The sequence below is a fragment of the Macaca nemestrina genome, chromosome 16 (genome assembly GCF_043159975.1).
Source record: "Macaca nemestrina isolate mMacNem1 chromosome 16, mMacNem.hap1, whole genome shotgun sequence".
Classification (NCBI taxonomy): Eukaryota; Metazoa; Chordata; class Mammalia; order Primates; family Cercopithecidae; genus Macaca; species Macaca nemestrina.
The window spans coordinates 75355803-75383605 of record NC_092140.1 but is presented as its reverse complement, the minus strand read 5'-3'; the positions used below and the strand labels follow the sequence as shown (position 1 = coordinate 75383605).

The following is a 27803-nucleotide window of genomic DNA, read 5'->3' as shown; positions in this document are numbered from 1 at the left end:
AGTGGGAAAGCTTGCATTCAAACTTTATCTTGAAAAATGCAATACAAATTGTGAAATCATGTTTATTATATTTCATATGTAATGAAATGTAGGCTATAATGATATCTAGATACTTATTCCTAGAACTAAGAATAAATGGATTGGAATTTGGGGATGTAATTTTTCCAATGAAATTTTATAATAGCCCAAATGACATTCTTCACTTTATAGTTTATTTGTACAGCATGATAGTGAAGATGGACGTTTTGACAAAAATGTTCGAGGATTTTATGAACTTTTCCCAGGGGCTCTCAGTCCTTTAATTTTGAACTCATTATTTTTGGAAACATCTCTGCTGTCATTATCCTCCTTGATGTTTCTCTAGTTGTAGACATGTTTACTTCGACACCTAAGAGGCATGCCAGTATTAAAAATGTGTCCAGAACAGAAACCTTGATTCTGTTTTCCTTGCACTCTCTTCCTACCTTCACTCTAACTTCTCTTCTCCTCCAGTTGCTGAAGACAAATATCTAGGAATTATTCTTTATTTCTTTTTTTCTCTCACACACTATATCCACCAGCAAGTCCAGTTGGCACCACACCCCTGAACTCACCATTTCTCACCAGCTCCATTGCTACCTCCAAGTAATTGCCAGCCACCTTCAGCCCTTGCCTGAACTACTTTGGTGACTTCCTAAATGGGCTCCAGCTTCTACTCTATTTCCCTACAATCTACTCTCCTTAGAGCTGCCAGAGTGATTTTTAAATGGATTTGTTTGTATTAACTACTACATTGACAAGGTTCAAAATTTCACACACTGTAAAAAGAGATGTTCAGAGAAGTCTTGCATTCACTCCTGCACTTCTCACCCCAACCCTCCCTCCAATGATATCCCTTCCATCCATATACTTTTAAAATCCTCCTTGGGTTTTTAAGGCAATTACAAGCATATTCAAATATATTTTCTCCCACCTTATTACACAAAAGATAGCCTACCATATACACTCTTCTACATCTTGCTTTCTTTCCCTTGCCATATGTCCTAAAGCTCTTTCCATATGTATCACTACATAGAGAGCTTCCTTATTTGTTTTGACAGCTGCATGTCATACCATTGTTTATTTAACCAGGCCCCTTTTGCTGAATATGGGAGTCATATCCATTTTTTGCTCTTACAAATAATACAGCAATAAATAACCTTATACATGTGTTGTTTCTACATGTGGATATGCATCTATGAGATAGAATCATAGAAATACAATTGCCAGATTATATATTTTATTGTATTTGCCAATTTCAAAATGAAAATTTTAAAGGTGAATCTGATGATCAGTTCTTCTGCTTAAAAGACAATCCGAATGAAAACCATTAGTGAAACCCATAAGGCCTCCCTAATTTGGCCCTTGTCTACCTCTTCAATACTGAAACTATGCCCAAAAGAGTTAAAGAAACCAATGACTAACAAATTCTTGACTTTGCAGGATGACAGATTAAAAAAAGAAACAACCTGCTGAAAGGCTGAAACGCCCTCTGCTTATCACATAAAAGAAATGGCTGAAATCCTTTGGAACCAATATGACCAACTGGAGTCGGTGCAGAAGGAGCTTGCTGACAGCACAGCCTGAATTTCCACCGTATGTTTCATACCAACTCCCCCTGAATTTGCACATGTGACACATGAGATAGCATGAAGAGATAACTGAGCATGCCCAAAGACTTTCCAGACTTTTGCTTTCCTTCCACCAATCACCTGCTAATCTCAGAATCCACCCCCTGAAACTTTTCTAATAAAAATACTGCTTTGAAGCCAGTACAGGGAGACAGATTTGAGCTTGACTTCTGTCTCCTTGGGATTGACTTTCAATACAAAGCTTTTCTTTTCTCAAAAACATGGTGTCATAGCATGGGCTTCTAGTGCATTGGACAGTGAGCCCCTTTTACTCGATAACAATATCAGCTATGTTTTTCTCCCTCTTTCACTGTGGACTAAGCATTCAACTTTCTTTTATTAATCCTATAAAATCCTATACCATTTGCAAGATTTGCTTTATGCACATTGGCAATACAGTACAAATACAGTGTGTTTGATTTGCACTGTAGTTGTACTGTATTGCCACTCTGTATAAAAATCCAGTCACCAGCTAGATACCTACCTAACAAAAAAGTTGCTCCTAGAAGGAAGGAAGCAAAGCTAATATTTAATGGATATGACTGTTTGAGTGGCTTTTATAAGCAGTCATTTGATAAATAAACATTTCTAGGTTATGATGACTTTTAGTCTCCTATACTGCTTCAGACTTCAGGGACTCAGATAATGAATGCTGAGATAATGTGGATGTTTTATCATTCTGTAGCATTCTGATCATGGATTCCAGATACATAAAGGTAAAGTTCTAACCTTATAAAGAAACAACATGGTCAGTGAAAGAGCCCTGGGCTGGAAATTACAAGTTCCACGTCCCAGTGCAGAATCTGCCACTAAGTAAGCTGTGAAGGCTTAGGCAAGCCATTTCACTTTTCTCTGGCCCATTTTATTTGTATGAAGAGAAAGAGAAAGGAATTCATTGTGATTCTCAACCTTTTCACTCCCCAAAGATTCCCTTTATTCCTTCCCCCATTTTCATATGTTGAGAAATTGTGTCTACTAAAATATATTCATTAGTAGTTTGTTCATGTTCTCATGTTCATTGCTTATTATTAGTATAGTCATGTTCATTGTTAATTTATCATATATATATATATATATAATTTCCAATTCAGCTTAGCATTAAAAAATCAATTGACATTGGTTGAGTTGATGTAATACCCTCCAAGGCAAAGAAACCAGATTAATTTGTCTGGGTGGTTAATCTTAATTCCTAAGAATTAAGAGGCTGCAGGTTGGGACTCTCTGCATCCAGTTGATTGTAATTTTTTTGTTTTGTTTTGTTTTGTTTTTACAAGTCTGAGAGTCAATGCTATTTATATTTGTATTTCTATTCAGTCCAGTGCTTGTACAAATGGTACCTCAGAGGGTCCTGTGGGTTCAGCAAAGTAGCTCGGGAGCAGAAATGGGTGTGGGAAAAGAGGAGTCTTAGGACCCCGAAACCTATTTCATCTAGAGCAGCCTCACTTTTCTCTGCTCTAAATGCTAGATTCTGCTTAAGATTTTCTTTTTCGTTTCCTTTTTTTTTTTTTTTTTTTTTTTTTGAGACAGAGTCTGGCTCTGTTGCCCAGGCTGGAGTGCAATGGTGCAATCTTGACTCACTACCACCTCCCCTTCCTAGGTTCAAGTGATTCTCCTGCCTCAGCCTCCCAAATAGCTGGGATTACAGGTGTGTGCCACCACGCCCAGCTGATTTTTGTATTTTTAATAGAGACAGATTTTCACAATGTTAGCCAGGCTGGTCTCGAACTCCTGGCCTCAAGTGATCCACCCGCCTCAGCCTCCCAAAGTGCTGGGATTACAAGTGTGAGCCACCATGCCTGGCCTTAAGATTTACTTTGAAGGAATGGTTTAAACCATCAAAATAATTTGAAAAATATAACTTAAACTCAATTATATAGATGAGAATAATGAGGCATAGAAAAATTAAATGAAACTGTTCCAAGGTTACAGAGTTAATTAATGGCAAAATACTCAGTCAATCAACAAATATTTATTGAACACTGTAGAAATAAAAATTGTAAAGCTAAAGCTTTGATTTGGTCCTAGTTGAAAAACAATCTCTGAGTCACTGTATTGGATCAGAAGCATTAGGATGAAAGAATCTTGTTTTCATAAATTGATGGAGAACTGACATTATCATGTATGTTACTATTGTTCAATAAGACAAGGAAGAGAGGGCAGGGGCATATTTGCATTCAGGTGACCACAGCAGGCTGGGGACAGGCCAGGTTTGGTAAAGGGCTTGTTTCAATTTAAATCTATGGTGGCTCAGGCTCTGATGGTCATACTATTGCTCTCATTAATGTGCACAGGGAAGGAGCCAAGAGCCCCACTTGACCTAAGATTAACATTCAGGTTTTGTTTCATTTCCCAGAGAAAATATGTGATTAGCACCAAACCTGGAAAAACCCGTGGCTATAGAATATGTGTGATTTAATCTATAAAATATGTTTGTAGAAGTCAATTGGTTGTACTTGTTCAACTTAAGAAGTTCACTGGCATTATGATAACTTATCCATGACTGGGTATTGCATATGTTCTCCTGGTAGTCCAAAAGTTATAGCCCTTCTGATTTTAACTTTCTCTTTACGAACTGTTTGCAATAAAGCTCATCATTAGCAGATTCAAATCCAAATATAACACAAAGCTTTGTTCTTGGCCAGCACCAGTCAAGAGCCAGCCCTTCTTCTAGGCACGGAGGATACAGCAATGAACATGTTGGGAGAGTTTCCTGTTTCTATGAACTAGCCCCGGGTCTCTTGCTTTCTGGTCCAATTCTGTTTCCAACACAGCCTGCAAGGTTGAAGACGCATTCTACTGTTCTGCAAATACCTGTCATTACAGCCTATGTTTATATCTGCACATTATTTATTCATTTATTCAACAAATATTTGTTGAATAGCTTCCATTACTAGACTTTACTAAGTGCTGGGCATCTTGATATGAATTAGCTTTCAAGGTGCTCACAGACTTATGAGAACATAGACTCGGACACAAATTTTAAACCAGCATAGTGAGTACAACAGTGGGAGGGGAACAAGGTTCAGTCATAATACACAGCAGCAACTGATTAACTCCCGGTGGCATGATATCTGTGCTTGATTTTGAAAGGTTACTAGAGGTTTCCTGGGCAAACCAATGATAGTGGGAGTGCGAATGGCATATGGAAAGCGACAGAGGCAAGAGAGAACATGGCTAATTCGGAGAACCACACCCTGGTTTGTAGGAATATAAAGTACAAGGTGGCAGGCAATTGATGACAGGCAGGCAACTGATGGAATTTCAATCTAATGGCCTCTGTTTTCTCCGTGAGATAAGAGTGACAGGATATTTTGAAACGTAGGCAAAAGCTGGGTAGGAAACTTGGAGGGAGGTTTAAAAGGACTGCTGAATTGTTTGTAAAACAGAAAAGATTGGGAAAAACCTAAAGGCCCATCAATAGGGAACTGGCTTAACAGATTACAGTCCACCCATGCAATGGAATACCACACAGCCAGGAAATAGATATGTATTGATAGATATTGATATGAGAAGATCTGTAAGACATAAATTGTTTAGTGAAAAAAAAGAACACATATGTGTTCCTTTACGTTTTATGCAAAAGGCAGTAAAAGAAAAAAAATTTCCTAATATGCATAAAATGTCTCTGGAAGAATGCAGCGGTAAGTCACAGTGTTGGTGGCCCAGGGATAGAGAATCTGGATGGCTAGGAGAAAACGGTTGAGAGAATTGACACTGTACACTTCTGAATTTTTGAGTCATAGGACTGTATTATTTATTCAAAATGAATTAAAAACAAAAATCTCTAAAATCCATTTGGTAAAATATAAAAGAATAATTTCTGAGGTCAATGGAAAATCAAATTACTAAATTTTGGTCTAATGGCTATGTTCCTCTGGGACCTTGTACTTAAGCCTAACTTGGGAAGATATGAAGGAAATATTTCTTTTCATTAGGAGTTTCTGTTTGGGAAAGGTGACTTGGTTGAGTTATGGGGATCAGAGCTGGAGAGAGATTTACAGAGAAACCTAACCAAGGTTGCTGATTTGGCCCCTCATAGCAGGATCCCCAGCCAGGGTCTCTTCAGCTTCCTAGCAAAGCTGCTTTGGTTACATCAAAGCAGCACCTTAAAAAGGATTTAAAATACTTTACTGTACCTGTTGTTGCAAACTCCTGTTGGTAGTAAGTGAGTTAAACCCAAACTCTGGCCTTTAGGAGCTAGGAAGTGGAAATGGACACCAATTATTGCTTGACACATTAACAAATAATAACCAAGACTGACTTTTGTGTGTGAATTGTTGAATCAGATTCATTACCTGATAGTCATACCCTTTTATCTCTAACTAAATACAGAAATAAATATTCTGGGTGTTCGACAAGGAGCCTGTGAAGTATTGTCTCTGTGCCAGAAAATGTTAGGCATTGGCAACACAAGGACGACTAAACCATTGTCCTTAGTGTCTGGGACCGTATAGAGAAAGATACAAAGAGAAAATTAGAATAAAATGTGATCTATCAGAGAGGCATGAAGAGAATTCTGTGGGAACCCCGAAGAGGGAGGGAGTAACTCTACTTGGTAGGAGTGGGGAAGGGCTTCATTGAGGAGAAAATATGTAAACTGAGTCTTAAATGGGGAGTTGAAGTTGAGGGAGGATGATTGGGACATTCCAAGCAAAGAGAATGCAGTGTGCTAAAACAACAAGGCTCAAAATAACACAGTGTGTTCGCGGGACACCATGCAGCTGGCTCTGACTCCAAAATCAGGTGTCTTTCAGGGAGTGGTAAGAGCTGAGGCTGGACAGGCAGGTTGGGACAGGGTTACGAAGTACCTCAAGGGCCTGGCTAACAAATTTAGGCTTCGTCCTGTCGGCAAAACACTAAGTTCTCAATCAACGTGCTAAGAGATGGATTCCTTTGCCATTGCTGTCTAGCCTCTTTTCAAGCAGGCGTCTTTCTGTCAGCTTCCATATTCTTGTTAAAGGCAGAACCATAATATGGAAGGCAGGTTTGCAGACTTGGTGTTACCTTTTCCATTCTTCTTTTGTATTATTCTTTCACATCTAATTAGTTCTCAGAGTCTGTGACCCTTCTGTCACAAGCTCTTTCTGTTTTCTTAGCTCCACCATTTAGTAACCATGGCAGGTACAGAGCTAAGCGCTTTATATGAGCCATCTTATTCAATCCCCAAAGCAACCCAGTGAGGTTGTATTCCAGTCAAGGCTCTTGGTGGCAAGCAGCAGGTAACTCAAGCAGAAAAGGAACTTACTGGAAGTGTATCAGGCAACACGCAGCGTACATAGAAGGTGGAGCACTGGGAGCCAAGGGAAGAAGCAGAGCACAGAGTTGAGGTTCTACCTCTGCAACAATTTCCCAGGACATGTTCCACCATGTCTCTGGACTCTCATGCCCACCACAGCAGCCTTGAAAATCTCAAACTGATCACAGTGCCTTTGCATCACTACCCCTAAGTACAGAGAGATGTGTGCACACCAACTGGCCCTGCTCAGGGCATGTGTCTATGCCCTAGCTGCCAGAGGGAGGCAGGGAATGTTTCCCCTTTGTGGCTTCCCACTTACATTGAAATTCACTCAAGTCAGGAAGAATTTTCAGATACCGGACAGCAAAAATGACAAACTTCTACTAGTGTATTAGTATTTCCTGCATTTGTGGATGATGGGATAGACTTAGAGCAGGTAGGTTAGTTACCCAATTACCCAAGTAACACAGTCAGTCAGTAGTTGAGCCAGGATTGAAACCCAAGTCAGTTTATCTGAAAAGCCCACACTGTTATGCAATCAGCTGCATTCCCTGCTCTAAACCATTCCAGCTTTATTTCACAGCCCACACACGAGTCCAGGCTCCCCACAGCTCGTTTGCATTACTGCCTCCTCCCTGGTCTTTCTGCTTTGTGTTCCCCCATCTCAGTTCATCCTCTACTCAGTTGCTAAGATAATATTTTTTGAGTACCAACTACATCGTGTCAGCCTCTTGTTCAAAAAACCTGTGACTCACCCCTTCAAAAGCCTGCCCTGACTAATATGATTTCACACTGATCACTCCCTCCATAATCAGTCAAATAATGTTGCTGCTGTGCCATCACAAATGTATAATTCATACTATACTATTTTGTACTTATTAATAGTCTCTAGTCATTACATTTATATGTGACTTCGCTGAGGTCATGGAGCCTGTCTTCTGCTGCCTTTGTGACTTTAATGACAGATACTAGCATCTAACACAGTGCATGTCTTCTCATCTTGGAATCCCAGGACCCTCCAGAATATTTGCATTATGCTCATTAATGTTATTCGTTGCTGAGCACTTCTCATTTGTTAATACGTTATTAGCTTTCCTGAAGTTGCCCAATTTCTTTCTACGTTTCTTTGCCACATGTACTGTGCCCTACCAGGAATAAGTGTATTTAAAAATTGTTGCTAATGATGATAGTTTTATTTCACCTTTTGTAAAGGTTTAACTGTTCGATAGTGTAAGTTGAGGAAAGGTTAAAGTGGTATGTTTTTCTCAGAACAGTGAAGGGAAACAAAATAGTATTTGGGGCATCCTTGCTCCCTTCCTTTTGATTAGGAATGATAAAGGGATCCTAAGCATGGAGCGTAACATGCAACTAGGTCATCTGGCTGGCCAGGTTACCAGCTTGAGGTTCCTATTGAGAAGCTTCTCGCTTAGTTCCTACCTTCACAGGGCAGAGGTCATCTTTAGCAACTAATAATGCCCTGCACCCTCAAAGACTTTTAGATTCCTCCGAATCCAGACCAAGAGAACCAAGACCAGAGAGAGACAGCCACTTCACCTTCCATCTGCCTGTGCTCCTGTCTGCAGATACTTCTTCTGAGAACCCATCTCTTTTTCAAGTTTATGATGTCAGGTAAGGTCACACCTACACACAAAGCATACAACTTGGTGATCAATATTTAACTTATGAATCAGAATTCATAATACCTGAATTTATCCAAAGGATGTTCACATGTGCTCTGGGCATTTCATAGGTGCCAAGAGTAAAGAGAAATAAGAGTTTCTGCCCCCAAGGAGTTAAGCTTCTATCTGGGAAGACAAATCATTAAACAAATAATTGATGAACAATGGGAAAAAACAAATTAATTCTGTACTGGGTATAAGAATGGTACATGGAAGGGTGTGATCTATTGTATTTGGGCGAGAGACCCAAAAAGCTTTACAGAGGATGAGATGCTTGAGCTGGGGTTGAGGGAAGAATAAGAGTTATCTAGACAGTGGGGAATAGCATTCCAGGAAGAGGGCAGGGACATGTACTTTGGAATAAAAGAATTAGGCCAGGCGCGGTGGCTCACGCCTGTAATCCCAGCACTTTGGGAGGCAGAGGCAGGCAGATCACGAGGTCAGGAGATCGAGAACATCCTGACCAACATGGCGAAACCCCATCTCTACTAAAATTACAAAAATTAGCCAGGCATGGTGGCACATACCTGTAGTCCCAGCTACTCAGGAGGCTGAGGCAGGAAAATCACTTGAACCTAGGAGGCGGAGGTTGCAGAGAGCCGAGATCATGCCACTGTCCTCCAGCCTGGCAACAGAGCGAGACTCAGTCTCAAAATAAATAAATAAAAATAAAATAAAAATAATCATAAGTAGTTTGAATTCTGAAGATGTTTATTCAGCATCCATTCTTTCCTTCCCTCAAAATTTCCCAGCCATGGAATTGAGGCTGGAATTGTATGATTGATCTCCTGCCCAGCTCCAGGGATGGGCCCTGATTGTCCTTAGCCAGTCCACATAATCCACTTGCTTGCCACAGTTGGTTCTCAGACAGACATGTCCTCCAGGCCTAAGCAAATTCACCCTGGCATTCCTCAGGGATATTAGTTCAGGGCTGGATATGTGTAACCAGAAAGAAGCCCAGAACTTTGGTTTGATGGTTGGGGAGAGATGCACTCACAGTTATTGGACATAGAAGAGGAAGAGGAAGCACATAAACATGAGCTGTTGGTTTCCATTTTCTTACCCTATGAGAAGCCAACCAGAAGACAAGGGAATTGTAGAGAAATGGAGCCAATGACCTAATCAAACTCTGACTAAGTGGCTGCTGGTCTCCCTTTTATTGTTTAAAAAGATTAGGCGAATGACTTGCAACTAAAATCACTGAATTTAGGGCTTGGTGGGGTAGAAGGTAGGAAATGGGACTGTAGAAGGAGGCATGGGCCAGATGATGACTATAGATTCCATTCTAGAGACATGGAAAGCTCTCAAAGCTTTTAGGCCATGGTAGGGAGTAACATGATTTGATGTCAGTTTTAGAAAGATTATTCCAGTGCAATAAGAAGGATGGCTTGGAGGGAGCAAGGCTGGGGACAGCAAGACTACTGTGAAAACAAAGCCACATTTCCACTTCCTTCATCATGTCCTTCAAGGTGCTAGTTATACTTCCTTTTTACCAACCTCAAAAGGGAACCATCTTTTAAAAAATACTTAATTCATGGACATATGTTATAGGATATAAGTTCTTTAGAATCTTATGCCCTGGAAGGAAAGATGCATGTTTTAGAAGCCCATGGAATTTTCCAGGATTTAATGTAGGAGATCAAAGATTGGGTTATACTAACTGGGTTATCAGTTATATCTTGGTCTCTTTCTGTTTCTGCTTAGGACTTCCAGTTTGTTCTATACTGCATCGGAGCTCTTTTCATTTATTTGTGGATGCCGAGTTTTTTCTTGTTGTTTTAGAGTTTTTTGTTTGTTGGTTTTAGTCCTTTTTCCCTAGAGACAGAATGGCAATTGAAGGGAAAGAATAACATTAAGTCCTTTGGCACAAAAGCCCTTTTCCCTAGGTGTGTGCTGCTCTTGAGGGAAATTAATCTGATCCTAACCAATTTTACTCAAGGGAAGGCATCTTTGATAACAAACATTTATCCTGATTTCTTTGGCCTCCAGTATTAACTGCCAAGTAAATTCTGTTGATAGGAGAAATATGGGTATGTGACTCTTCTCTGCTCCATTTCACTGGAAACTGTTGTGCAAAGCTCCTAAGAGTCAATCAATCTTTCTACTGACTTGTCATTACTGAGCTCCTTTTTCATGTCTTGCACAGTGCTTGATACTTGGGGCAGTACAACAGGAGAGGAAAGGTGAGTGTTTTCTTAGAAAGGGCTCACAAGATGGAATGTGAGTTTGGGAAGTGCTTTTCCTAAAAGCATGTCTGTGAGACCTAAGCATACCCAACAACAGCTGGTTCATCTACAGAATGGTTGTACTGTGTTAACCCTTGATGCTTATAAAAAAGTTTTTAAAAGTATCATCAGATATATCCAAGGAATTTCAGATGTCATTCTGCCAGGACTCCAGTGACCGCATTAGAATTTTGGTCATTAACCACTGACCTTTAATCACAGTCCTTGAGGATAAAGATAGTCTCATTCTTTGTTAACAGAATCCTTTATCTTCCTCATGTGTATAATTTTAGGTGGTATATCAAACCAAAAGCAGACATTAGTTGGAAACTATGTTATCTCCAAAAGTTGTAGAAAGATACAAATCGTCCATTCCTTTGTAAAGCAACTTTTGTTATAGATGAGAGTTTGGGACAGACTCCTTCCATGTGAATAAATCATTTTGCCTAAATGGCAGTATATCTCATTCTGTCCCCCATTTCACTATTTCATATGGCAATCTTCATTCTCCATAGGTCCCATTTAATTCCTTTACACATTCTATTAAACATTATTTGATGCAGAAGACTCACTGCAGATCTGACCACACAGTTATGCTCTAGAACTTTGACATAAACATGGCCTTTACTTTTAAAGCAAATGCTTGTCATGCTAACTCCTCTTTTCTACTTGCTCATTGTGCCCTAGAGTCAGTGGCCCTCTAATGAGAAACTCAGCATGTGAGCTACATTGAGCTCTGCCCTTGACTGTATAAGAGAGTTAATCACATCCAGCACCCAGCTCACTCCCTGGCACATAGCAGGCTCTGAAGAAATATTTTCTGGAAGAATGAATGATTTCAGACCCTCAAATGGCAATCTGAGGAAGAGCTGAGGTTTTCATTCATGGTTTCAGTTAATATTTTTTGAGAGAAAGCTTGTTCTGAGAATAGCAGATCCAATTCCTCTTAACCAGATGCACTTGGGGTTCCCCTGCTCTCGGTCTCCTAAGGAACAAACCTCACCAGCCACAGTCCTTGTCTCTGACTTTAGCCCAGTTCAGGACTAGTGTATGGGTGTGTCTGTGGTGGCATGGAAGTTATTAGTAAACAGAAAGCAACGAAGGAACAGAAACATAAGCTCCCTTCCTTCCATCTTTTTTGTCACTATTTTACCCTATCACCACTTCCTTAGATTGGTTCCCACTCCCACTTCATCCTGCTTTACTCTCCTCGTTCCTCTGCAGAAAATTCCAGGAGAGCTGGATTTCCTCTGAAATTTAGATAAACCCCTCATTCACTGCTGGTGGGAATGCACAATGGTATACCCACTTTGGAAGGCAGTTTGGCAGTTTCTTATAAAACTAAACATACTCTTACCTATGATCCGGCAATCACACTGCTTGGTATTTACCCAAATGAGTAGAAAACATATGTCCACCACACAAAGACCTGTATACAGATGTTTAGAGTGGCTTGATTCATAGATGCCAAAATTTCAGAGCAACCAAGATGTCCTTCAGTAAGTGAATGGATAAATAAACTATAGTACATCCAGGTGATGGAATATTATTCAATGCTAAAAATAAATGAGCCATCAAGGCATGAAAAACGTGGAGGAACCTTAAATCCACATTACTAAGTGAAAGAAGCAAATCTGAAAAGGCTCTATATGGTGTGATTTCATCTGTACGGAATTCTGGAAAAGGCAAAACTATGGAGACAATTGAAAAAAACATTTGGCTGGGCATGGTGGCTTATGCCTGTAATGCCAGCACTTTGGGAAGCCAAGACAAGAGGACTGCTTGAGTCCAAAAATTCGAGACCAACCTGGGAAATATAGCAAAACCCTCATTTCTATTAAAAAAAAAAAAAAAAAGCAGAAAAAGATAAAAAGAAAAAAAATCAGTGGTTGCCAGAAGTTATGGGGAGATAGGGGTGAATAGATGGAACACAAAGGATTTTTAGGACAGTGAAACTACTCTGTATGATACTACAGTGGTGAATACATGTCATTATACACTTGTCCAAACCCATGGAATGTACAACACCAAGAGTGGATCTTAACATAAACTACAAACTTTAGATGATAATGTATATCAGTGCAGGTTCATTGATTAACAAATGTACCACTGTGGTGGAGGGGGTGTTGGCAGTGTGCTTGGGGAGTGGGCAGGAGGTGGCACATGGCAACTCTGCACTTTCTGCTTAATGGTGCTGTGAATCTAAATCTGCTCTTAGAATATAAAGTCCATTAAAAAGGATAGATAAATAAGCGTTAATTCAGCCCTTTATGTATTTGAAAACCTATTGTTAGCACACACTTGCCTAGGTTAAAGAGGAATGGGGAAGACTGGAAAGGTGGAGAAAGTATAGACGGAAGCCTTGCAAAAACCTTAGGTGGCTTCCAGCACAGGTGAGTAGGGGGAAAGCTGCAGCCTGTGTTGTGTTACTCAATGGTCAACGGGAAAGAGAAACTTGCTGCCAATAGTGGAAAAGCTGGTAGGCTGGCCAGTCCCTCATGCTGGGAAATAAAAGGAAATAAGAGATGTATCCTGTGGTTGGAGGCCTTGCCCTCCATACTGCTGGTCACTCTTCCTGCACACTTCCATTGGATTCCCAGGTCCACAGTTTCCACATTAGATGAAGCATGGAGATGAAGCCATTTGCATTAGAATAATCTGGAAATACTTTATAAAAATTCAGGTTCTAAGGCCAAGCTCCTGCGAAACCAAATTCAGTCATTTGGAAGAGAGTCCAGGAGTCTGTATTTTCAAAAAGTTCCCAGGCATTCTGGTGTGCAGCCAGGCATCAGAACCACAAAACCTTATTGCTGAAGGAGCTACATGTCTGCTGCCAGAGAACCAGGAAAGGAAGAGGAAGACAAACTGGAAGATGTTTATCTGATCTTCCTGGTTGTAATTAAAAGACATTCTTCTCGAGAAGCATTATTCATCATGATAGTTAAATGCCAAGTGACCATTAGTTTTATACCGTAGGGATTCTATGGGCACGTCTGAGAACTACCAAGGCATAATTAAGTCAGCAAGAATATTCACCTGAGTTCATTCTAAACACCTGACTTAAAAATGAAGGTGGAAGTTATCTGTAACTCTCTAGTCTCAGAATTTTGATCTTTGGAAGGTTGGGCCTTCCACAGCAAGATGGCCTGGCCTTGACCTATGACTCAGTTCTGATTATTAGATTTCTTCCTAGTTTTGTGACATCATCTCTACTCCCTTTCTTCTCTCTGTCTTCCCCATGGTTCCCTTCCAACTCTTTCTCATATTTCTCCTCTTCCCTTGGAGTAGCTATTTGTAGCTATTTGCCAATACTGGGTTTATTCCCTCCAATGAATGATCATATTTATATTCACAATTCTGTAGGATTGGTGCTGTGATTATCCACATGCTACAGATGAAGAAAGGGCGGGGTTCCAATTGATTAAGTGATTTGCTACAGGACACCCTATTAAGTGGTTCTACTCCTACTTTGTTCCTAGTTCTGACCCCTAAGATCATGCCTAGGCCTCCTGCTCAGAACACCAGTTCCATGAGCCCCAGGGCCCTGCATTGATTTCCTAAGCTATCATCACAGATTTGAATCTTGCCCTTGATCCTAGCCTGGAGGTTGGTGCACAGTCTGCTGACTGACTGCCTAACTGGGTCTCAGAACACTGTCTGCTCCTAGCTTCCTCTTGCTATGTGTGGTTTCATCTGATGAAGCCAGGAGTCCCAGATCCCAGCCCAGCCTTCTGTTGCCAGTTCAGGTTGCTGAGGATGCGCCAGGAAAATGCACGATCTTTACTAGCAGCAAGGGCTTTTGACTCTGCTATGGGACTTCTTTTCTCCAGCCTCACACCATTTCCTAATTGGCCTTCCAAGGACGAGGAGTTGATCCAAAAGCAATTACCTTAGTCCAGCTATTGAGAATAATCCCTTTAGTCTTCCCCCTACCAAAAAGCTCCAACCACCACTAGAACTGCGGCCCCACTTTCTGTTTCCTAGACTAGAGTTGTCCAAACTGTGGCCAGTGTAGTGTGACTCAGGTCTGTGAAAACTTGTCAAGTGGTCCACCAACAAGCCTCATTTTAAGAATATTCATTTCCAGTGCTCGCTTTGGCAGCACGTATTCTAAAATTGGGAAGACAGAAAATTAGCATGGTTTCTGTGCAAAAAAATAAATACAAGCAAATATAAATCTGTTTCCAGATCTTTAATCTTTTTATTTTTATTTTTTTAGACAGAGTTTCTCTCTGCCGCCCAGGCTGAAGTGAAGTGGCATGATCTCAGCTCACTCAACCTCCGCCCCCGGGTTCAAGTGATTCTCCTGCCTCAGCCTCCCGAGTAGCTGGGATTATAGGAGCCTGCCACTATGCCTGGCTAATTTTTGTATTTTTACTAAAGACAGACAGGGTTTCGCCATGTTGGCCAGGCTGGTCTCAAACTCCTGACCTCAGATGATCCACCCACCTTGGCCTCCCAAAGGGCTGGGATTACAGGTGTGAGCCACATCGCCCGGCCGGATGTTTAATTTTTATCGGTACTTTTTCCTAAAACTAGTTTGCCTGAGGATGTGCTAACATTCACATCAGACATTCTCCCAATTTCATGGCCTTTATCCATCCTAGAATGTACTGTGATGCATTCATTGCCCTGGGTAAGAGAAAAAAAAAAACCTCTTGGGAAACAACAACAAATACCAAAATATTGATTTGCAGGAAACTGTGATGATTAATAAGGAAATTGAACCTATAGATCTTTCTGGTGTTCCTTGCCTTTTAAATATTTCTGTTAGGGGAGAAAAAAACAAGGATATTCTGACTCTTCCTTGGAGGTTCTGAATATAAGTATAAGGTAAGTAGAGTGGTGAGAATAAAGGCAGTTTTTGTTTAATGACTTTGTTTTCTATTGGTCTGCTGTTAAAAAAAAAAAAAAATGCATCATTCTGGAAGGAGAGTGCTGTGAGGGTGAAGCTAAGTGACCTGCAGTAGTAAGACTGAATGGCCCAAAGACTTTTTCTCAAGTATTTTAAACTAAGCAGCTCTTTTCAGATATTCTCAATACTACTCATCTCTAGCATGAGGAATTAGAAAAAAAAAACTTCACAAAAGCCAAATTAGACAAAATTAGTGATGCTGATTCTTTTCTGTGCAATGGGAAGATATTTTAATACTACCAAGTTTTCAAAATATATTGTAAACAGAACTTACTGTTAAACTTATTATTTTAGATTCAGTTATTTATTCGATAAGGTACAACCTATTTATCAAACCATATGAAATACTTATTTATGATCAATCACCAGCTTATTTTATTCTATAAAATGATTAATAGTTTCTACTTCCTATTAACAAAAAATTAAATTATATGCTACTCCCAGACCAATCACTTTTTTTTTTGAGACAGAGTTTTGCTCTTGTTGCCCAGGCTGGAGTGCAATGGTGCCATCTTGGCTCACCACAACCTCTGCCTCCCGGGTTCAAGAGCCAATTACTTTTAGTGTATTTATTATTTGGTGAATATATTTATGTGTATATCTTTCCTTAAATATATAAGAAAAGTGTATATCTTTCCTTAAATATATAATAAATATTTATTATGATTTCTAACCAAATTAATGGAATCATTTATGATTTTTATATTTGATACTTATTTAATTATTCATAAAATTACAACACAAGAGTTCAACACACACACAGTTGCTAAAAGAATATCATATCGCGTCTTTTATTTTTCTTGTTTACCAAACATTTATAACTTAAGCCACACATTATAGTATATTAAGTAATAAGAAAAGCATATTGGTTTACTATTTTAATAAATTATTAAAAATTGATAATTAATTATTATATATATCATTGAAATCTTGACTACATTTAATAGTCCATCTTAAAAGATGCATTCTATTATATTTTTACAGTATTCTTCAAAATGATATTAATATTTTTTGGATGGAAAAAACAAAGTTGGAATTTTTATAACAGAAAATAAATCTGATTTACCTAGTTGGTTTGACAACAGCATTTTGGTAAGTAGGCTACACAGTGGATTTTTCCATAAAAATCTGCAGCTCTAAAATTTGAAGGAAAATATATAAGAATGTGATGCCACCAGGTGTGGTGGCTCACACCTGCAGTCCCAGCACTTAGAGAGACCAAGGCAGTAGTATCACTTGAGCCCACAAGCTCAGGACTAACCTGAGAATGAGACCCTATCTCTACAAAAAATTTTAAAAGTTAGTGGGGCATGATAGTGTGTGCCAGTAGGCCTAGCTACTTGGGAGGCTGAGGTGGGAAGATCGCTTTAACCAAGGAGTTTGAAGCTACAATAAACTATGATTGTGCCTCTGCACTTCAGTCTGGGTGACAGAGTGAGAATCTATCTCAAAAAAGAAAACAAAATTATTTTTATTGCTGAATAATATCACACTGTATGGATATATCAATTTTTTTTTGTTTGTTTGTTTAGACAGAGTCTTGCTCTTGTTGCCCAGGCTAGAGTGCAATGGCACAATCTCAGCTCACTGCAACCTCCACCTCCAGGGGTTCGAGAGATTCTCCTGCCTCAGCCTCCTGAGTAGCTGGGATTACAGGCTCCCACCACCACACCTGGCTAATTTTTGTATTTTTAGTAGAGACAGGGTTTTGCCATGTTGGCCAGGCGGATCTCGAACTCCTGACCTCGTGATCCACCCGCCTCAGCCTCTCAAAGTGCTGGGATTACAGGTGTGAGCCACCGTGCCCGGCCGGATATACCACATTTTATCCATGTATCAGTTGATGGACATTTAGGTTATTTCTACTTTTTGGCTATTACGAATAATGCTGCTTTGGACATTTACGTTCAGGCTTTTATATGAACCTAAGTTTTTACTTCTCTTGGGTATATAGCTAGAAGTAGAATTGCTGGGTCATATGGTAACACTATGTTTAACATTTTGAAGAATTGCCAGACTGTTTTCCAAAGAGGCAGTACCATTTTACATTCCCACCAGCAGTGAAAGAAAGAAATTTCACCATATCCTTTCCAATATTTGTTGTTATGTATCTTTTTTATTATAGCCATTCTAGTAGTTGTAAAGTGCTATCTCATTGGTTTTGACTTGCATTTCCTTGATGGCTAATGATATTGAGCATCTTTTCATGTGCTTATTGGCCATTTGTGTATCTCCTCTGGAGACATGTCTACTCAGATCCTTTGCCCATTTAAAAATGGGGTTGTCTTTTTATTATTGAGTTGTAAGAGTTCTTTAGATATTCTAGATATAAGAACCTCATCAGGTATATGATTTGCAAAAGGTATCTCCCAACTGTGTGATTTTTGACATTTAACTCAAAAAGAGTTCAAAGAACTGAGTGGTGGCCATGTGCAGTGGCTCACACCTATAACCCCAGCACTTTGTGAGGCCAAGGTGGGTGGATCACCTGAGGTCAGGAATTCGAGACCAGCCTGGCCAACATAGTGAAACCCCATCTCTACTAAAAATACAAAATTAGCTCGGTGTGGTGGCATGTGCCTGTAATCCCATCTACTTGGGAGGCTGAGGCAGGAGAATTGCTTGAATCTGGGAGCCAGAGTTTGCTGTGGGCCAAGATCGGGCCATTGCACTCCACCCTGGGCAACAAGAATGAAACTCCATATTAAAAAAAAAAAAAAGAACTCAGTGGCATTGCTACACCAAAACTCTCTCCATTCCCTCCATTTATATAAATGAGGTTGCTCAGTCCTTATATTTACAAAATAAAATGTGGGAATAGAATTGATCCTGAATCCTGCTTAATTCTAACAATAAATTATTATTTACTTTTGAATACAGGGAAATATAAAAACCCAGTCTTGTTCATCTCCAATAAAAATTTTTATTAAAAATTTACTTTTGGCCAGACATGGTGGCTAATGCCTATAATTCCAGCACTTTGGGAGGTTGAGGTGGGTGGATCACCTGAAGTTAGGAGTTTGAAACTAGCCTGGCCAACATGGTGAAACACTGTCTCTACTAAAAAATACCAAAAAATTTGCCAGGTGCCACCGGTGGTGGGTGCCTGTAGCCCTAGCTACTCAGGAGGCTGAGGCAGGAGAATCGATTGAACCAGGGAGGCAGAGGTTGCAATGAGCCGAGATCGCACCACTGCACTTCAGCCAGACTCTGTACCTGAAAAAAAAAGAAAAAAGAAAAGAAAATTTACTTTTTTGTTGAATAGTTTTACATAAAACTGTAATATATTTTGGTTGTTTTAACTATTGTGAACTAACCATTGTAATGATTAATCTAGAAGAAACTTTGAAAAATTAGAGCTTATGGCCTTAGTATATTAAACAAATTATAGAATTTTAATTTATATATACATATTCACACGTATATATTTTATTTCAGATAGTATTACAAGGGGACTCAATAACATTCTCAAATGTAAAAATCTTTATAATAAATGTTAATATTTACGAGGTGCTAGAATTCAGACTCAAACATTTAAAATTATACTTAATTTCTGCAAGGGGTTAGCAGTTTTTCAAAATTATTTAAAGTGGTATATAAACAAAGAAATTTGAAAATCATTTTTCTAGAAGTCTACTCCTTTCTGTCCTTGATCGTCATCAGAATGCCATTTCTTGTGTGGTGGGGAGTGGGACTAAGTAGTCCTATATTTTCCCAGAGCAGGCAAGAATTCTCAGGCTGGATTTCTGATAGTTGTGTGCCTTCTGAAATTGCATGTAAAATTTAGTTTGTACATGAGTACATGCCTCCTCCTCTAGCAGATGTGTAATGTTGATCTGATTTTTAATAAGGTCTGTGACCTAAAAGGTTAAGAACTACTAGGGTAGTCTTCCTCTATCAGGAAGGCCAGAAGCTCTAAATTTTCAAAGTTTCTCCTATCTGTCTATTAGGACACCTCCTTTATTTCATGCTATGCTTTTCTCTCGGATACAAATTGCTAACCTGTTGCCTTTACCATACTGATATTTTCCTATGCCTGTTGGACATACCTGCAGTTGTGTATTTTTTCCCAAAGTCAGCCCCATCCCACAAATTAGGGCAAATTCCAGATTCCAGTGTTTCCATTATGCTTTAATGGAATAGAGTTAAACAAATCTGAACCTGCCTCTGGCTAGTCATTCATTCAACAAATATTTAAAACATGCCTCCTAACATGCCAGGTGCTACTCCAGGGGCTAGGAATACAATGGTGCACAGACTGTCAAGATCCTTTCTTTCCCGGTGCTTCTCTTCTAGAGAAGGGAGACTAATGAATACGTAAGAAACAAACAAGATGATTTTAGGCAGAGGTAAGTACTGTGAAGAAAATAAAACAGAGTGATATGACAGTGAGTGTTCTGAAGAGGTGGGGTACTTCAGAGGTGGTAGGTAAGGCTCTTTTTTTTCTTGAGATGGTGTCTCACTCACTCTGTCACCCAGGCTAGAGTGCAGTGGTGTAATCTTGGCTCACTGCAACCTCTATCGCCTGGGTTCAAGTGATTCTTATGCCTCAGCCTCTCAATAGCTGAGACTACAGGCGCATGCCACCACGCCCAGCTAATTTTTGTATTTTTAGTAGAGACAGGGTTTCGCCATATTGGCCAGGCTGGTCTCAATCTCTTGACCTCATGATCTACCCGCCTTGGCCTCCCAAAGTGCTGGGATTACAGGCATGAGCCAATGCACCCGACTAGGTAAGACTCTTTTAGGAGCTAACTTTGGAGCTGAAGCCTGAAGGGTGAGAAGAAAATAACTAGGAGGTGCACATAGCTGGTGCAAAGACCACCAGTAGGAAGGAAGTTTGTGTTTCTGTGGACTTTCTAGGCCATTACTGAGCAGGAGGAGAGGTGAGGTTGGTGAGGCATTTTATCCCAAGTGTAATGATAAGCACTGATGAATTGAAAGTACTGGAGGAATATAATATGGTTTACATTTTAAAACAAAAAACACTCTGGCTACTGTGATAAAAATGGATTGTATGGGGTTGATGAGAAGAGTTCAAGAGAAGAAGCAGAGAAACCAGTTGGCTACTGTGCTGGGGCCAGAGATTATGGCAACTTGGACCCAGGTAGAGACAGCATAAAGTAGGACAAGTCAAGATATACTTTGGAGGTGGAGCTGACAGGACTTGTTAATGGTTTGGATATGAGTAATGAGAAAAACAAGAGAATCAAGGATGACTCCTAGGAACTTACTTTTGAAGGATTGGGTGACAGATGCAGTAGATTTAAAGATACGGTTTGGGAACATTTAAAACATCTATTAAACAGTAAGTGACAAAGTGGAGAAGTCATTAGATATATTAGTCTGGAATTCAGGAGTGAGGTCAGAGCTGGAGATGAGAATTTGGGAGTAAGATACTTAAAACCTCGGTTGGCTGAATAACAATTCCCCAAATATGTCTACGGTCCAACCCTTGGAACTTACAAATACAGCAAAAGGGACTTTGCAAATGTGATTAAGTTAAGGATCTTGAGATGAGAAGATTATCCTGGAGAGCTGGGCAGGTCCCATGTAGTCACAACAGTCCTTATAAGAGGGAGGACTGGCCAGGTGCTGTGACTCATGCCTGTAATCCTAGCATTTTGAGAGGCCGAGGCAGGTGGATCACGAGATCAAGAGTTAAAGAACAGCCTGGCCAACATGGTGAAATCCTGTCTCTACTAAAAATACAAAAATTAGCCAGGCATGGTGGCGCAGGCCTGTAGTCTCAGGAGGCTGACACAGGAGAATCACTTGAACCCAAGAGGCAAGGGTTGCAGTGAGCTGAGATTGCGCCACTGCACTCCAGCTTGGGCAACAGAGTGAGACTTCATCTCAAAAACAAAAACAAAACAAAACAAAAAAAGAGGGAGGACAGAGAAGTTAGAATTGGAGAAGGTGATGTGGTAACAAAGGCAGAGACTGGAGTGACACAATTTAAAGAAGGAGGAAGGGGTTACAAACTAAAGAATACAGATGGCCACTAGAAGCTGAAAAAGGCAAGAAAATGGGTTTTCCCTCAGTGCCTCTAAGGAATTAGCCTTGTTGAAACCCTTGACTTTGGCCCAGAAAGACCCCTTTTGGATTTTTGAGCCCCAGAAATATGAGAGATAAATTTGTGTTGTTTTAAGCCACTAACTCTGTGGCAATTTGTTACAGCAGCAATAGGAAACAAATAGAGCCATTAAAATTAGATAAGATCACCTAGAAAGAGTGTGGATAAAGAAGAGAAGAAGACTGAAGACTGAGTCCTAGAGCACTGCAGAATTGAAGAGTGAAGCCCAGGAGGATAAGCCAGTGAGGAGTACCAACGTCCTAGGAGGAAAACTAAGAAAGTGTGAAGCCGTGAAAACCAAAGGAAGAGTGTCACGGCAGGAAGAGTGGTCAGTTGTGCTGAATGCTTCTGAGAAGCAGATTAAGATGAGGCAGAAGAAATGGCCATTGCATTTGGCAAGACAGAGGTTGTTTGATCTTGTCAAGAGAAGTTCTAATAGTGTGTAGATTTAGGAAGGTTCTTAAGATAGTTGAAGAGAGAATGGGAAATGAGGATGTGGAAATTCTAAGTCCAAACAAACTGAGTAGTTTTTTGAGAAGAAGAATGAAGAAATGGAGGAGAATGTGCAGCTAGAAGAGTTTTGTGGGTTTTTTCTTTTTTTTTGACCAGGGGGTCTCACTCTGTTGCCCAGGCTGGAGGGCAGTGGCACAATCTTGGTTCACTGCAACCTCTGCCTCCAGGGTTCAAGCAACCTTCCCACCTCAGCCTCCTGAGTAGCAAGGCCCACAGTTGCATGCCACCACATCCTGCTAACTTTTGTATTTTTTGAAAAGACTGAGTTTCTTCATGTTGCCCAGGTTGGTCTCGAACGTCTGGGCTCAAGTGATCCACCCGCTTCAGCCTCCCAATGTGCTGGTATTACAGGCATGAGTTACCACACCTGGCCTGTGTTTATTTAAAAAATGGGAGACAGAGTAGTGCATGTTTATACTCCACTGGGAAAGATCCAATGGAGAAGGAAAAAGTGGTGCAACATAGAGAGTGAATAACTGCAGGAATCTTCAATGAGGAAAGAGAGGTTTACTCATGCTGGCCTCGAATGGGAGCAGACTCTTTTTCCATTGTTACAGAAGAAAGGCAGAGAGTATGGAAGAATATGGGTACAGATTGCAGGCAGGATGATAGATCTGATGACATGAAGATGAGACAGCTTCTGATTGCTTCTTCCTTCTTCCCTCCCTCCTTCCCTCCCTCCCTCCCTCCCTTCCTTCCTTCCTTCCTTTCTTCTTTTTTCTAAGACAGAGTCTTGCTCTGTCACCCAGGCTGGAGTGCAGTGGTGTGATCTCGGCTCACTGCAACCTCTGCCTCCTGGGTTCAAGCAATTCTCCTGCCTCAGCCTCCCAAGTAGCTGGGATTACAGGCATGTACCATCACACCCAGCTAAGTTTTGTATTTTTAGTCGAGACGGGGTTTCACCATGTTGGCCAGGCTGGTCTCAAACTCCTAACCTCAAGTGATCCGCCTGCCTCGGCCTCCCAAAGTGCTGGGATTACAGGCGTGAGCCACTGCGCCTGGCCAACTTTCTAATTAAAGAGAGATAAGAGAATTACCAGAGACCTAGAGTTGTGAGTCTAGAGTGAGACCAATCAGAATGTTTGTGCAATTTTCTCCTGCCAAGTTCAAAGCAGATATGAAGCAAGTGAAAAGTTGGATTGGTCAGGATTGGGGTTTTGCCTGCCAAGTATGAAAGAGAGGCAAGGATGCTATGGGTGTTTGCAAGAGACTGCTAGGATAATGGGCAATGGAAATTAAGTAGTGAAAGGAGGGAAGTGAGAACATGAGGGGGATAATGGATAATAATAATATAATGGCAAACCCTACATCGTGGTTACTGGGTGGCAGGCACTGGTTTTAGCTTATTACATATAATAACATGTAATCTTATGACTACATTGGACAGTGAAAAAGTACAATGGTCAGTGAATCAGAAGTCTCCTAGGAAGCCAAAGAATCAATGGGGTGGGAATATTTGAATAAATGAACCTGGAGGCGAAGGAGACAGACAGACTTGGGTGTGCGTAACCGCTGTCATCTGTTATAACTGTGTGACTGCAAGAAAGGCACTTTGCCTCTCTGACTTTCTATGGCATAAGCCAACAATAACCTATGCCTTTCAGTTTTCAGCCAGTTGTGTTTTTGTTACCTGCAACCAAGGGTTCTGACAATTATAATACAATTGTAATTACACAATTATGAGGATAGAGTGCTGGAGTATGTGGCTCACAGTGAATTTCTACAGTCACTAGCTCTCTTCCTTTTCCCCTTCCAGCGATGACCTCCAAGAGCAGCAAATGTCTCTTGTATTATTCCAGGAGCTTGAACTTGTGCTGGTCACAGCAGAGACGTGCTCTGAGGACACAATAGTTCTCCATCACATAAAGGTTAAAACTCAAGTTCCTAAACAAGGACCTTGTCCACACCTGTCCATATTTCCAGTCCAATATCTTGACCTTCCTCCCTCCTCAAACTTTGCCCTCCAGCTACTAGAGGTTCCCAGAAGAGACGACGCAATTCTCCCAACTTCTCACCTCTTGCACATGCTGTTTCCTCTGTCTGGATTTACTAGTTCCAAACTCAAGATGAGCTCTTTCTTCTCCAGAAAACTTCCCTGATTTAACAGCCAGACACAGGTGAGGGTCTCCAGTTCTCACTGAACTTCATAGCACTTCCATTGTAGCAGCTGCCACATTGATAGTAATTGATAGTTTGAGTACCCATCCCACCTAAGGATGATGTGGCAGGTGCCCAGGGTGCATCCCTTCCAACCAAGAACAAGTGCGTCAGTCCGTGGTCCATACTCAGCTCCTCTGATGTCTTCACCTTCACCTCTCTCTTCATAAGCCTTTCACTTCCCTAACAAGCATGTAAGGACTGCCCCCACTTTACTCACCCTTCTCCCGAATACTCTTTGAGCTCATGTAACCAGACTACATCTGCTCACTCTTCAAGACTCTGTCTAGTCTCTACCTCCTCTATGCAGCTTTTCCTGCCCAACCCTCTCCACTGCAGGTCCTGTTAGGTATTTCTCCTGTTACCCCATCTTCCTGAGTCCCCTATTATAACTCTTGCCATCATCACTTCCCTGTCATGACCCATTCTCTTATCTGTCTCTAATGATCTGTGAGATTCTTGAGAATTGAGAGGTTTGCATTCAAATCTGTGTTCTCCCTGCCTATCACTAGTAGTTATTAAATATTTCTTGAATGAATGACAAGATAGAGATTCTGGCTCTTTGGAATTGAGGGTCAGACTCAGGGTTATGGTGATGCTATTCAGGTTCTAATTCCCATAAAGCCTGGGGTGGGGGCAGCAGGTGTTACCTCCTTTGTAACTTTAAGAGGATAGGGGAAGGTATCTGGGTCATAACTGTAATTGCCACCAGAACCACCCGATGTAGGTGTTATGCCCTATTTAAATAGATGTGGAACCTGAGACTCAGAGAAGTGGAATGCCTGCAGTAGGTCCTACAGCTGGAAAATACCTCAAGCCTATTTCAAGGTTCTTACAGAATTTCTGCAAAACGGAAGGTGGTAAAGAGTTGCCCTGTGTGCTTTGAGACAGGTTCTTTGCACCTGTTCTCTTATGTCTCTAGTGATCTGTGAGATCCTTGAGCTGTCAAACACCTACCTTAGACATGCATTTCCACAAGGCCTGTCCCTTTCTTGTCCTAGCTATGGCATTATTTCTCTCTCACTTCCAGAGCCCTGCAACTCAATCACACCACATAGACCATGATTACTCTTTAGCTAACTTAATTCTGGGATTGCTCAGTGGAGGTTATCACATAATGACTATTGATGAAAAGAGTTAAACTTTGTAAAATATTTTAAGAAATTTATTCTGAGCCAAATATGAGTGACCATGGCCTGTGACACAGCCCTTAGGAGGTCCTGAGAACATGTGCCCAAGGTGGCCGGGGTACAGCTTAGTTTTATATATTTTAAGAAAGCATGAAACATCAATCAAATACATTTAAGAAATACATTGGTTTGGTTCAGAAAAGCGGGACAACTTAATGCGGGGGCTTCAAGGCTATAGGTACATTTAAACATCTTTTGGTTGACAATTGGTTGAGTTTATCTGAAAACCTGGGATCAATGGAAAGGAATGTTCAGGTTAAGGTAAAGGATTGTGGACCAAGTTTTATTGTGCAGAGGAATCTTTTAGATAGCAGCGTTTAGAGAGAGCAGGTTGTAAAATGTTCCTTACCAGATTAAAAGGATGCCTGGTTCTTAGTTGGTTATCTCCCGGGTGTGGGAAGGAAGGAAAACAAAGGCGAAAGGGGATATAGAACGTGGATTTTTCCCACAAGAGACTTTGCAGGGCAATTTTAAGGTATGGCAATGAAATATCATTTGGGGTAAAACATTTTGATTTTCTTCCTTGTTATGCCAGAGTCCGATTGGAAAGTAAGTCATGATATACACGGTCAAAACCCATCTGATGAGAATTTATGGTTTTTGTAGGCCATGACTCCCCAGACCCCTTAGATAGGAATTTGGGCAAGACAAAAAATCGGAGCTTAGTCTTCACGATCAACCCCACATGCCAGGCCTTGTGGTAGGCACCTAACATTCATTCAGTAACTACAGTAACTCTGTCCATTGTGTTCGGAGCAAGTTAAAAAGGCTGGATTGCTGGGGAAATGGAAAGAAGCCAGCACTAGGGGACTGGGTTCAAGTCTGGAAGGAAGGAGGGGTTGTTTAGCCCTAACTTTGCACTAAAGTAACCTTGGCTGAATAATTTAGCCATCTAAGAAAACCAGGCGATAGACACCACAGATGATCTCTGAGCTCCCTTGAAGATATCTGTATGAAAGATTCTCTCCTTTCCCTGTCCCTTCCGTGCCACTATTCCGAGCATCAGCCTGATCCTAGGAGTGGTGACGTCCTGCTCAGCCGGGGGCTGCTCCTCAGTTCCCATAGAGGCAAGTCCAGGTCCTGACTTGGCCAATGGCCCTGGAGGCCGCTGAGCTCCCCAGGCCCACAGCCCAGAGAAGTGGGCGATAGGTCATTCCAGGACAAGGGGGCGGAGGCTCCAAGAAACTACGACTCCCAGGAGGCCACTGGGTGCCATCCGGCAGCTTGGGCCTGGTGCATGTTGGGAGCTGTAAGCGGCCACCCGCCGCGCTTCATTGTTAAGACCGCTAGGCCAGGTACCCCGCGCGCATGCCCAGTCACGTCCCAACTAATTGGGCTTCTTTCCTTCCTGCAGGCCTCTTCTCTTTCCGGTCTTGCTGAGGCGCTCCTTTCCCCGCCCCGCCTCCGCCCTCTTTTCAGGGAATTTCGAAGGGGCGTGGCCTCCGGCAAGCGCGTCCCCAGGGGTGTGTATACGCGCGTTCACGGGAGGTTAAAGAGGGAGGGGACTAAACCTTGGGTGTGGAAGGCAGAGAGAAGACCGCGGGGAACGGAAAGCGCATGCGTCCTAGTGGTGCTGCAGCGCCCGGGGAGCCGCGGAGGGGAGGGGGGGAAAATGGGCGAGGGGGACTGACGCACGCGCACTGGGACACCAGATCCCCGCCTCCTGCTCCAGGTTTCCCCTCCTCCTTCACCACCCTCCCGGAAGTGGACCCGCCCTCGCGCCCACCAGCGGCCACCCCCCTGCGGCAGGCCCCGCCCACAAGGCTCCGCCCCTCCGGCTCTCCGCCCCCTCCTCTGGTAGTGGCGCCGGCTTGCATCCCGGTCGTGGCGGTTTTGGTGCCTGAAGCAGGGAGCGCGGAGTCGTTCCCGAGAGAGGAGGCCAGGCTATGCTCGCCGGTTTCCGGCATTCCGCTCCGGCCAGCCAGAGTCTCTGTCTCAACCTGTGTCCGTGCCCCAGCAGTCTCCTCAGCCCGGCCCCGCGGCGCGATTGGCGGCTGCGCCCAAGGCGCGCCCCCTCCTCCGATGGCGGCGGAGATCCAGCCCAAGCCTCTGACCCGCAAGCCGATCCTACTGCAGCGGATGGAGGGGTCCCAGGAGGTGGTGAATATGGCCGTGATCGTGCCCAAAGAGGAGGGCGTCATCAGCGTCTCGGAGGACAGGTAT

At 41.8% G+C, this 27803-nt stretch overlaps 1 protein-coding gene across 6 annotated transcripts in view; it reads left to right on the top strand.

Moving 5' to 3' along the window:
* The first annotated feature begins 1474 nt into the window (after positions 1–1474).
* The window catches only part of LOC105490744 (WD repeat and FYVE domain containing 2), a 202629-nt gene continuing 176300 nt past the window's right edge, over positions 1475–27803 (top strand). Inside the window, exons 1-2 of one of the 6 annotated variants that reach the window (XR_011615035.1) lie at positions 26854–27103; positions 27313–27799. Coding sequence is in view for 2 of the 6 variants with exons in the window: in XM_071081621.1 (XP_070937722.1) it covers positions 27663–27799 (137 nt within the window). In the remaining 4 variants the exon portion in view is untranslated. Of the gene's footprint in view, positions 1615–26853; positions 27104–27312; positions 27800–27803 lie in introns of those variants that run through there. The other 5 variants (XR_011615036.1, XM_071081621.1, XM_071081623.1 and 2 more) reach the window with 5 other exon arrangements.